The sequence below is a fragment of the Globicephala melas genome, chromosome 13, assembly GCF_963455315.2.
Source record: "Globicephala melas chromosome 13, mGloMel1.2, whole genome shotgun sequence".
Classification (NCBI taxonomy): domain Eukaryota; kingdom Metazoa; phylum Chordata; class Mammalia; order Artiodactyla; family Delphinidae; genus Globicephala; species Globicephala melas.
This window is the reverse complement of record NC_083326.1, coordinates 39,968,739-39,981,786: the sequence shown is the minus strand read 5'-3', so window position 1 is coordinate 39,981,786 and position 13,048 is coordinate 39,968,739. Positions and strand designations below refer to the sequence as shown.

Here is a 13,048-nt window from a genome sequence, read left to right as displayed (position 1 = left end):
AGGTAGAAGGCATGGCCTTGGTGGACGATTGTAACATAGTGGGTTATCAAAGTCAGGGTCTTGATAAAGGAGTTTGAAGGCACCTCTATAGAGAAGCCATTGTTATGGTAAGTTGTTTTATTATTATTATTATCCATGAAGATTCCTATGGCATTTTGCTCTCAACCAACTGTGAAAGACAGGACATACCCTGAGAAAGTCATCCTCCACTTAAGTAATAACTAATAATGCCTTCTCAGGCAGTAATCCTCCTAATAGCTATTTGCATTTTAATAAAAGAGTAGTGACACTTAATGACCTTAAAAAGTAATCTCTAAAGTTTCTGTCACCATTCAGACAAATGGAAAAAATATGAAGGAGAAATGAAGAAGTATTTCTGGTGCCCTTTAGATCACATTATTATTTGTGTGTTTTTTTTTTTTTTTTAAACATAGGTGAATCTCTTCATGACTCAAGTATAGACAAATACTTTTTTCTTTTACATTTATTCTGATTTTTTTTTTCTTTTTTTTTTTTTGGCCACACAGCTTGTAGGATTTTACTTCCCCAACCAGGGCTTGAACCCCAGCCCTTGGCAGTAAGAGCACAGAGTCCTAACCCCTGGACTTCCAGGGAAACAGGCCTGCAGAGAAACCAGAGAAATGTGAACAAACCTTGAGTTCCCAGAAATCCCTGCTAAATCACAATTTAGGAAGCCCTAGCTCAGCTGGGGCCACTTGAGTTTCCTAGATGCCATTTTGAAATCACTAGCAACAGACACTGGCCATGTATTTAAGGCAGAAAGTGGAGAGTTTTCAACGTAATAGTTTTCCCTATTCTGAAATGCAGTCTACACAGCAGACCCTTTTAAATTCATCATGGTCTTGTAATAAGATTACTGATTATAAAGTCTGGAAATGAATAGGCAGGGATAGAGACAATGTTGGAATTGGTATTTCTTTAATGATTTAGGGAATTATTGGCCATTCATTTCCAACTATTTGTAATTGAAGTCTTGAAATAATGGAATTTATTAGGTGAACGCCTCATTCACCCTTGTATAATGCGAACGTACTGAAATGGCACATGTGGACTTATAAATCGTTTGTGTGCACAAAGGGGCAATACATCACTCCACCCCTCATTCACTCGGTGCTGGAGGAAGGAGAAGCAGGGGAAGTATGAGTTATAGCTTACTAGATGAAACCCCATAACTTCCCTTCTTACATTTCCAGGAGGCTTTTTTTTGATATAACCTTCATATTATTTATACTTGCTGGTCATTCATGATAAAAGGCACTTTTATCATGAGGTTTTTTATCAAGGTTTTTTTTTATTATTTATTTATCAAAACACAAATGTTTTTGACAAAGTCACTTTCAGGCATTCAAACAGATCATCGTCCTGGGCTTGGAGCTTTGGGCCTTGTTGTCTACACAAACTGTGTTGAGTTAGGCATATGGTCTCTAATACAGCAGCCAGAAAATGACCAATGTGTTAAAATCAAATTAAATTGTTTCTTTCTTGGGTGGTTTTATGTTTAAAGTAAGGACAGCATAAACTTTCACTTTCTCATTGAAGCTGTAACAAGAAATTCAGTTATTATTTTTAACCACTGCAGAGGGCAGATGTGTTTTATAACACATCTGCTTTTCTTTTTATTTATTTATTTATTTATTTTTGGCTGCGTTGGGTCTTCGTTGCTGTGCTCGGGCTTTCTCTAGTTGCGGTGATTGGGGGCTACTCTTCGTTGCGGTACACGGGCTTCTCATTGCAGTGGCTTCTCATTGCGGAGCACAGGCTCTAGGTGTGCAGGCTCAGTAGTTGTGGCACACGGGCTTAGTTGTTCTGAGGCATGTGGGATCTTCCTGGACCAGGGCTCAAACCTGTGTCCCCTGCATTGGCAGGTGGATTCTTAACCACTGCGCCACCAGGGAAGTCCTAACACATCTGCTTTAAACATCTGTTTTAAAGCATCCATTGTCCAGAACTAATTCGGCCTTTTGCTAGTAAAAATAGTTTCTTATTCCAACTTTAAATTTGTATGCTGGTTGAAATCTCAATCCACTGGTATTAATACTACACATAGGTGAGCCCTGAATCCTAGAATATCTGTCTTAAGGGAATTTGTGTGAAAATATCACAATGCTATATGGATATGAAAAATGATGTCTTTTATATGGCTTACATTTGGGGTTCATTTCATGTGTTTAACTTTTCCATTTTATTTTCAAGATCTCCTAGATCCTTGCTACTCAAAGTGTTGTCCTTGGACCAGCAATACCAACGTATCTTGAGAGTTTGTTGGAAATGCAGATTCTGGGGTCCCATCCTACCCCCCCACCCCACCCCCACTCCAGAATCAGAGACTGCATTTTCACAAGATCCCTACGTGATATGTATACACACTAATGTTTGAGAAGCCCTGCTCTAGATAGCTGTTGGATTGTAGATGACATTTTGAAGGAGCCAAGAATCATTAATGAATCCGAACAGGTTACTCAAGAGGCAAAATAATAATAAAATTGTATTACCTAATATTTTTGAGCATTTAATGTGTTCTAGGCATCACACCAGCTTGACGTTTTTTACACGCATTGTCTCATTTAGGCAGCAGGAAAGTGAAGGCTCTTTTTCTGAGGATGAAGAAGTGACTTGGTAAATGGAGAAATTCAGGAATATTCTAGGTAGGGTACGGTAACTTAGAGAAAAGGGCTAAATCTAGTGGAAGAATTCAGGATAAGAACAGGTACAGTTTACATATGTGAGGAATATAGACTAGCACATAGATAAGGGAAACAGGAATATCTTCCAAATGACCAGAAAAAAATGTTACCGTAACAGATTCCACCAAGCAGAGAAGAGCTACTTGGAAGTGACATAGCTAATATGCTGCAATTTTCATTCATCTTCTCACTTTAGAACAAAGGTTGAAAGACTATGTTGCATGTTTACTTTTTATGTAAGTGTACAAATAAATAATATAAATGTATATTACTTTATATGGATCCAAGTCTTTCAGTGGATAATTTTTACAACCTTAACATTGGCATAGAAGTGTGTCATTTTTCACGTATAACCATGAGTATTGACTTTTTTTCTTTAAGGAACAGGCTTAAATATAAGCCAGTGGAGAATATAAGTATATTTGGGGATTGAGAGGAACTGGTTTCTAATCTTGATCCTGGCCTGATACTCACCATAATAACTGATAAACTAAACTATGACCAACTAGTCTATTAACAGGATTAGTGTTACTGGTATGTTTCACAGAATTTTTTTTTTAGTGGCATCCAAAACTTAGTCTTACGTGAAGGGCTTTCTGAAATATCAACTCTCCAGGAGAGTTGAAAATGCTTCTATTTGCATTAGTTTTTTTAAGGGGTCAGATTATTCTTATTCTAATAGGAAGAATTTTTATAAATTTATAGGAGACACTAAATGATTCCCACTCATGTCATTAGAAGCCACTACCATAATTCTACTTCTCTGGAAGTAAATATAAAATGGCAAGTTACCTGGGTAGTAGTACTGTAGATGAGAATTATATTCATTGTGTATTGCTGCATAACAAATTACCCAAGAGCTCAGCAGCTTAAAAGAACAAACACCGTGGGTGAGGAATCCATGTTTGGCTCAGGACTTTCTCGAGGTTGTAATCAAGCTGTGGGTGGGCTGTGATCTTATCTAAAGGCTCTACGGAAGGGGATCCAGTCCCATGGTTACTGGCTGGCTTCAGTTCCTCCTCATGTGGGCCTTTCCACAGAGCCGCCTGTGCATGGCATCCAGCTTCCCACAGGGCAAGCAATCCAGAAGGGCTCGAGAGAGAGAAAACATGCCCAAGACAGAAGCCAGGGTCTTTTTATAACCTAATCTTGGAAGTTACCTTCCATTACTTCCACCACATTCTATGCATTAGAATTAAGTCTGTTAAGTCCAGCCGTACTACAATAAATGAAGAGGATTACACAATACCAGGAGTGGGGGATCACTGGAGGCTGAACAAATTGGTTTCTTCTTCCTTCTTGCTTTCATATTGTCTATCATGTTGGTTTCAGACGTGTATTACTTTGTCATAAGGAAATTAAATTGTTAAAGGCAATATAACTAAATTAAAGAGAAAGTATTCTTTCATCAGAAATGTTGATCAGGAAAGTCACTCCTCTTTGGAGATTTCTTTGTAAGGTAGGATTTATTAAGGACCTTCCTGGCCACATATTAGATCACATCATGAATCCAGGTCTGATGTCATTAACCTAATAGGAATTTGTATAACGATCAAATTTTTTGCACTGAAACATTGAAATAGCCAACCCACTCCAGGTGGTGGTATGAATATTCCCGTCTTTTCTCAGTTGCCTGACTGACTCTTGCTCTGTTCTCAATAGTATGCTTGAGAGCTCCACCCGGCTTGATGAAGAGCACCGGCTGATCGCCAGATACGCGGCAAGACTGGCAGCAGAGTCCACTTCGTCTGTAAGTACTCTGAACGAGCGGATGTCACGTTGATTGTTACCCTAATAGCTGACGCCACAACAGCAGAGCTGAGTAGTTGCTACTGTGCCGTCTGCAAGACCTAAAAAACGATCTGGCCTTCCACTGCTTCCATTTTCACTTTCCAGCTATCATTCTGGTCTAGCATGAGTCAGAGCTCGAGGTATTCCTGTTACAATAGTGCTGAACCAGACCAATACCCAATTTCTCTGGATAATTCCTAATCAGTTAATATAAAGAACAAGCAATGATTCAAATCCACAACTGGCTCAGATAAGTTTCTACTTTTATCAATATATCAAGAAATATATATCAAAAGTTGTTTCTACTTTTCTCAATATAGCAAGAAAGAGAAACTTATGTCATAAAATCAAAAGAAAACTCTGCATCACATGTCAAAGTTCCCATATGCCAGCTATAGAAGACCATTTAGGATATAAAATATAGGACCTCACACTTCTTCATTAGCAACACAAATCGTTTCTTTGTTAAAAGAAATGCTAATTAAAAATGATAGAAAAGCTTTATAAAAGCCAGACCTTTACCAAGTTTAAACCTTTCCCTATGGTTAGTTTTCTAGAAATGAAAAATCAGGCTGAGTTTCACCATGTCTTTGGGCTTAGGCAATGGGTGTTATTTTTTAAAGCTTGGCATTCTTTGGTAGAAAGATTAGTTGTAATTTTTTTTAATTTGCTTTAAAAGCACTAAAGACTGACATTGAGGAATTTCTATAATGTACGGTAGAGCAAAGAAGGCAAGGCACAGGGAAGTCTACATAATCTGACCCTGCTTTTACAAAACAATATCAAATAAGCCCTTGACTAAATACACATACACATAAATACATATATAAATATGGTACATGAGGTATATATACATATATATTCTTATATAATCATATTCTTATATATATGTGATTATGTAAGAATGGAGAGGGACTTCCCTGGTGGTGCAGTGGTTAAGAATCCGCCTGCCAATGCAGGGGACACGGGTTCGAGCCCTGATCCGGGAAGATCCCACGTGCTGCGGAGCAACTAAGCCCGTGCGCCACAACTACTGAGCCTGTGCTCTAGAGCCCACATGCAACAACTACTGAAGCCCACGTGCCTAGAGCCCATGCTCCGCAACAAGAGAAGCCACCGCAATGAGAAGCCCATGCACTGCAATGAAGAGTAGCCTGCTTGCCTCAACTAGAGAAAGGCCAAGCGCAGCAATGATGACCCAACGCAGGAAAAAATAAATAACTTTATTAAAAAAAACAAAAGAATGGAGAAAGTTATGACTGCATATACACCAGTTGTTAAAGCTGGTTGCAATCCATCAGTGTAAAATTACATATATGAATACAGAAATGCTAAAAGTATGTTGACCAAAAGAAGAAAAGAAAGTCATATTAACTATGACTTTAAAGCTATACAATTTTTAATTGTATATTACAGTGGTTAAACAGTAACTCTAGAGAAAGAGATACTTCAGCAGTGATATATTTTTTTAACCCCACCTTTACTGAAAGAAGAGTTGCGATGGACACAGCATGGCAAGAATGAACTAGTTCCCCAAAGATTTCAAGTCAGAAAGCTAAAAACCAATTTTTCCCATGTTTTGTATATTTGCCTGCCAAAGGGTTCTATTCTGCTTTCCACTGCATAGATGTGCTCCAGATCCCCAAAAAAGCTGGTCCTTAGGAGAGGAATGGCCATTTAATTTTACGTTTTGCTTTTTTTGTTTTGATAGAAATAGTTTTTTCTTTCTTGTGCATATCTCACGACTCCTGTCTTTTCAAACACAGGTCAGTTCCCCTTCCCAGTACTAAATAGTATAAACCACATATTTTCCAGCAGCCAGTGCAGCAGAGGAGTGCCCCTGACATCTCCTTCACCATTGATGCAAATAAGCAACAAAGGCAGCTGATCGCAGAACTAGAAAACAAGAACAGGTAAGGTTTTTGGGACACTCCTGCTTCTTTCTTTCTTTACAGCCTTTAAAGTATCGGTTGTTTTTGCAGCTTAGAAAGCTCTTCCTCGGGGTCTCTGCAGAGATGGCTCCTTCCCATCACTCAGATCTCAGCTCAAATGCCACCTCCTAAAAGATCACCTCTCTGATCTCTCCCACTACCTCCTATTCCAGGAACCACTCTCTGTTATATCCGTGTGTGTGTGTGAGTGTGTGTGTGTGTGTGTGTGTATGACATCTCTCTCTGAAAAAAAGTCGCATTTAAGTGTTTGTTTCCTTTTTATTGTCTGTCTTCCCTGACTGATATGGAAGTTCTTTGAGAACAGAGGCTGTGACAAATGGCCCCTGAGCTCCAGAACCATGCCTGGTACATTGTAACAGTGTAGAAACTCAGTCAATATATACTGAGTGAGAAAGGAATAAATATCTGAGTCAGATCTCAAACTCAATGCTGAGTAAGCCTCATATAAGAACAACTTGTACGTTCTGTATTTCTTAGAACAACACCAAGCTGTCTTAATACTTAATCTCATCTTTAAACACTGATGTCCCTTCTGAGATCAGACCGGTAAAGGAGGAGGTTTTGATCATTGTTGCATACCTGTAGGGTTTGACCTGAAATTTTTGGGATAAATAGTCATGCTATTCTTTTTTTTTTTTTTTTTTTTTTTTTTTTTGCGGTACCCGGGCCTCTCACTGTTGCAACCTCTCCTGTTGCGGAGCACAGGCTCCGGACGCGCAGGCTCAGCAGCCATGGCTCAGGGGCCCAGCCACTCTGCAGCATGTGGGACCCTCCCGGACCAGGGCACGAACCCATGTCCCCTGCATCGGCAGGCAGACTCTCAACCACTGCACCACCAGGGAAGCCCGGTCATGCTATTCTTTAAAATTCTATAGAAAAAAATCTTAAAAGGAAGATACAAACTCACTTGGCACATTTTCATATTCTTAGAAAGAAAACAAGACTAAAGTGAAAATTTACAATCCCACAAATATCTTGGTTGCAATTTTAATCTACTCTCCCATCTCTCCAAAGCACTTTGTTTTCCCTTCCGATTCTCTGCTTCCACTCAGCATGGGGATAGCACACTTGAGGGGAAATCGGGACTTCCTTTAAGGAAATACCCCAGGGATATCTACCTCCATGTGGGATTCCAGAATCAGCAAGAAACCCCGTGAATGTGCTGGCTGTACCATGCTACCACTCTTACTGCTTGCTTCTAGGGCATTTTGGGATTGCAGTCTCTGAATACATGTTTTTAGGATGAGAGGGAATAAAGGAATGGAAATGAGAAGAGATGGCAGAAAGAGAGCTTCATCCTTTCCCTGAGTTCTTTCCCCACCCCGTGCCTGAAGAGCATCTAGTCCATCCTGAACTCATCTAAGCCAACGGCCTCATGCCTTCCAAAGGCCCCAGAACCACATCCCAGAAGCTTATCCAGGTCACAGTTCCTGCACCACGGAAATTCACCCAGGGATCCCATGGTCTCCAAAGTGACAGTTAACCCAATAATCAGATCTCTGGGCTTCAAGGAAGGATAGAATTCCTCACTTGACTCCATGACTACCCTACATAGTCATTTAGACATTTCAGAAATGATCTTTAGAAGATAATGCTTTCTTAGAGCCTCCTTAGAGGAGCCAGTTAGAGTTAGTATTAGGAGTAGCTGGACTCTTCAGATTACATTGTGGAAGTCACAGCCTGCCTAGGCTAGACCTGTCCAAGCAAGTACCAAAGACTGAAGGAGTCGAACACATATGGGCTTTGGGGCAAACCTGCCTGAGTTCAAATGACTGCTACCACCTACTTATTGAAATTGGGCAAGACTTTTAACTGGTATGTGCTTGATTCCCTCATTCATAAAACAGATAATAGCAGTACCAATAAAACTCTTGGTACTATACTAGTCTATATACAATAGAACTGTTATGAGGATTAAATAAGACTAAAGAAGACAGCACAGTCCCTGGGTGTAGTCTAAGCACTTCATGCTCCTTACCTATCTTACCTTTATTCTCATCTGATCAGAGCTGCTTCTCTCTTTTTCTTCCTTGGGCTAAATGGCTGTGTCATGGTTCTGTCCTGAGGACCAACAAGGAGAACTAGTGGAAGTCACAGAATGTCGGGATGTTAGCCCTCAAGATCTTGGAAATCTCAGTTCACTGATGTTCAGGCTGGGCTCTCTGGGAGTTCAGGGGCCCTGTAGGGGTGTATGAAGAGGAAGAAGAGCTAGTAGCACAGGGCACCTCCCTTTCTTTAACCAGAGAAGTTCTTTCTTAACTGTGTGACGTGTTGGGTTTCCATGGAAGATTTCTTTTAAAGAAAATTTTCCACTATAGAACACCAAGGGGGACAAAAAAACAAGTTGAAAACCACTGAATTATGGTCCAAGCTCCCACCATACCCATGAGAGGTGTAGTGACTCACTGGTAATTAGCTTCTTGATTCTGGCCTGTTTGTGAAGCAGGAGGTTGTAAATCAGCCTCTCAGATGGAAAGCCACCCATCCCCCTTGCTCACCAAGTTCACCTTCCATTCCTGGGGCTTCGTTCTATCTTATGGGCTCTTCTGCATTTTGCTGGATGGGAGACTGACCCCTCCCCCAAGAACCTGTGACTTCTAACCTTGCTTAATAGCTTCTAACTCACTTAGGGATAATTTGTCTTACATCGGTCACCCATCCCTTATGGCTGGCCTAATGTTCACCTCAGTACAGGGCAGCCCAGGCCCCAACATCAATAATAGACTGACATGTCTCACCCCTGATAGGGGTCACACCAATAGCACTCTTATGTCACAGACTCAATTACAGTGAATCCTTTTAAAAGCACTTTCCTTCACAAGGCTACCCTTATTCAGATACATTGTTAAGGCTGAAAATATTAAAGAAAAGAGAAAGAATTTTGCCTACCTGGGGGCTTCTCAGATAAATTCAGTGAGAAGAATTTCAGTCCTGGTGAGAGAATGGGGTTATTTAGTTTTGCAAAATGAGCACCATTTATCCTTATTTTTTCCAAGCATCTCTTACTTGGTAGCTGCAGGTACTTTATGGTGTCAGACTGAGATCATAAATAAGTGGAAGATTCATTTTTGTCTCTTAAGCAGTGCACTTTGCAAAGTTGAACACATTACCACAGCATTATATTACTGACTAGAGAGAGTGTTAGGTCCTGGGGAGAACACTCAGCTTGAAGGCTCCAATGACATATTGCAGAGTCTTCCTAGTTTGGATGTACTGGAGATGAAGGCAGTATCCGCTCACCCAGAGCACCCAACTGTTGCAGGAAAGGGCAACAATGTTCCAGGGCCGGAGAGTGGGCTCTTGTCTAACACTCAGAAATGAATTGTCCAAGGAGACACATATTGACAAAGCAAAGGGTTTATTGGGAATGAACGGGCGCCCGGGGTCAGAGCAGCAGGGTAAGGGAACGCAGGAGATCTGCTCTGCCACGTGGCTCGCGGTCTCAGGTTTTATGGTAATGGGGTTAGTTTCCGGGTTGTCTCTGGCCAATCATCTTGTCTGGCCCATATTTGGTCTGACTCAGGGTCCTTCCTGGCGGCGCGCGCATCTCTCATCCAAGATGGATTCCAGCACGAAGGATTCTGGGAGATTGGTTGTCTCCTCCCTGTCTTGGCCCCTCCCAAATTCTCCTGGTTAGTTTTTAGTGGGAGCACCATGTTCCTTATCGGAACCTCCTGTTGTGAGACAACTCAGGCAAGCAGTCATCAGTTATCATCGTACCTGGCCAAGGCGGGAGGTTTCAGTCAATGGTTCCCTAACCCAACTAGCTACAGCCAACACCTCGTAAACACAGTCAGGTAATGAGGGTTGGTTCTGCTCCAACACATAGGATGACCCCTTCTTTCTTTGTTCTGGTGGCCCTGATCTACTCAGATGTTAGATCCTGGACATCCTGGAAGTTAACTGACCTGGGTTTCTTACCTTCCTCCTCTCTCCCAAGAGAAATCTTACAGGAGATCCAGAGGCTGCGGCTAGAGCATGAACAAGCTTCTCAGCCCACTCCAGAGAAGGCGCAGCAAAACCCCACTCTGCTGGCAGAGCTCCGCCTCCTCAGGTAAGAAAAGGAGCCCAAGGCGTCTCAGGAAATACAGGTGTCTGAGATCATCAATAAAGTCTAACAGTGTCCACCAGAAAACGGTCCTCAGCCACCATAGCTGCTAACATCTGTTTGGGTTTTTTTTAATAGCACACATCTAATTGCTGGAATTTGCAGGTTTGGGAAAGAGGCTGTTTATTTATTTATTTTTTTCTTTGACACAGAGAAAAGGAAACAGTGTTCTTTAGATCCGAAACAAAATGTTTCACCGGAAAATAGAATTTTTTATAGTACACTCTCTTTATTTAATTAAAGTATAGTTGATGTACAGTATTATATAAGTTACAGGTATACAACATAGTGATGCCCCAATTTTTAAAAGTTATACCTCATTTATAGTTTTTATAAAATCTTGGCTGTATTCTGTGTTGTACACTATATCCTTATAGCTTATTTTATACATAATAGTTTGTACCTGTTAATGTCCTACCCCTATATTGCCACTCCTCCCTTCCCTTTCCCCATTGGTAACCACTTGTTTGTTCTCTATATCTGTCTTACTGGAAAAAATTTGAACTCAACTCTCTTCAGTTATTTGCACTATCAACAATAGGTTTATGATAAAAGTGATCAACAAAACAAACATGTAAACAACTAAAGAATCATCACAGTTTTTTAAATTTAAAAATTTACCTGTGACCCATAAATTATCTCTAAATCTTGGTCCCTAATAGCTTTGCATACAGATTTTCATACCTTCTTGTTCTACAAATGAATTTAAAGGCCTGGTGTTACCTAGTCTGTCATCATGAAATATTTGAGTTGGGAAGGACCTAAGAAGGTCATTTGGTTCAAGCCCTGAATTTCAGGGCACTTCTCAGGGTCAGGCCGGTAGAGAGTAGTAAGACGTGGATGAGGACTGTGACCACGTGCAAAAGGAGAGTCACACCATGGGCTCCAATCAGACTTAACCACCATACCTTGAATACGGCACTTACCCAAACCTGTCTGTGTAGTAAACAACACAAACATAAACTCAAAGACATTCCCTCATGAAAATGTCATATGGATATTTCACAAGGCACTTGAAGTTAGCAAGTATAACATTCTTTCCATCTTTCAATTTGGATGCCAAGTATATTTCAGGTAAATCTAACTCTGAGGCATAATTTTTATAATAAGTACAGATGCCTCTTCTCAGAAACTCTTGTCAGAGTTAGAGTGCCACTTACTTCCTCTATACAAAGAGACTAAATTAAGCAGATTCTCTATGGCTATATTTGGATTTTATCCAGTCCCTATTGATTGTAGTCATGGATGTTTCCGGGGGTTCCACTCTAACCCTGCCCTTTGGCCATATTAACATCTGGGCACTCAGCACATCTGGCCAGGGGGCAGGCCCTGCCTCGCAGCTGGGATCCAGTCTCCCCAGGTTTGTGCACCTGGCTAGAGGGGCAAACCCACCAAAGGCCTGAGTTATGGAAAGGAGACCTATAGAACTTGCATCTCGTGGGGGCTGCTTGATGTGAAGAGATCACGTCATACTTTGGAAGAACAAAATAATTTAATGGAAGAAACAGAAATTCTTCCTTTTCAACGTATGGGATTTCTGGTCCTACTTTCACAGAGATGTATTAGAAATTCTTGCACATTCTACTACCATCACCCAGAAGGGATGAAAATGAAAAGAAGGAAAAAGGGATGTTCTACATCCTCCTCCTCAAAGGCATATGAAAGTAAAATCACTGCTTGAAAGCATCTTTTGCCAAATAGGATCATGTAGGCCCTCGAGACTTACAAGAAAGTTAAGTCTAGTGTACACAGAAATATAACTGAATAAACCAACTTAGAAATAGAATAGTCATTCATCTACACCTCAGGGCACCCTGTCTCTGCCTGGAATGTTCTTTATACCTCTTCACTGGCCATCCCATTCGCTAGTGGAAGGGTGGTGACTAGGAATTTTCATAAGCATTTTCACTGGTTCCCCCCAGTTAGCATTTGCTTCCCAAAGTATTTGGTTCCATTAGGATGATACCATCTGGGAAGGCATCTTTATGTGCCTGGTTCACTGATGATGACTTTTCCAACTGATATTTCTTCCCTCCTTGATGTTACTATCTTGGAACAGACGAATAATTTTAACCATCCTCTGGCCCTGACTCGTGGGCATTCCCATGACCCCAGCCTAGCTCAAAGCTACACTAAGGAGTCTGGTTCTGTGGGGAACTTCTAGACTTTCGGCCCTCACTGTCAGCTGGTGGCCCACACATAAGGCTTGAGGCTTGAGACACCTAAATCCTAGCTGATTAACTTGCCTGCTTCCGTATTCTCCACATTTCTTCTGCCTGGAAGAAGAAGTACACTCCCTTGACGTATATTTCTTTAGATGCTTATGAACCATTTATACTGTGCTAAGCACTTTTTAACAATTTGGGGATTTCAACGATACCCTGACATCCCAGGTTAAGAAAACCTGCTGTGGGTGTTTTATCTTTTAGTCATTTCAGACTTTCAAAGAGTTCCAAAACAATGACTTCTCGCCAGTTACTTTGGCCTTGAGT

At 40.9% G+C, this 13,048-nt stretch overlaps 1 protein-coding gene across 35 annotated transcripts in view; it reads left to right on the top strand.

Annotated features, from left to right (window-relative positions):
- Positions 1 to 13,048, top strand: part of DTNA (dystrobrevin alpha) — a 403,422-nt gene that overhangs the window by 360,734 nt on the left and 29,640 nt on the right. For 26 of the 35 annotated variants that reach the window (XM_070047034.1, XM_070047037.1, XM_070047028.1 and 23 more), the window contains 3 exons: positions 4,368 to 4,455; positions 6,312 to 6,409; positions 10,389 to 10,502. In XM_070047034.1, coding sequence (XP_069903135.1) covers positions 4,368 to 4,455; positions 6,312 to 6,409; positions 10,389 to 10,502 — 300 coding nt within the window. The remainder of the gene's footprint in view (positions 1 to 4,367; positions 4,456 to 6,311; positions 6,410 to 10,388; positions 10,503 to 13,048) is intronic. The other 9 variants (XM_070047039.1, XM_070047040.1, XM_070047035.1 and 6 more) reach the window with 1 other exon arrangement.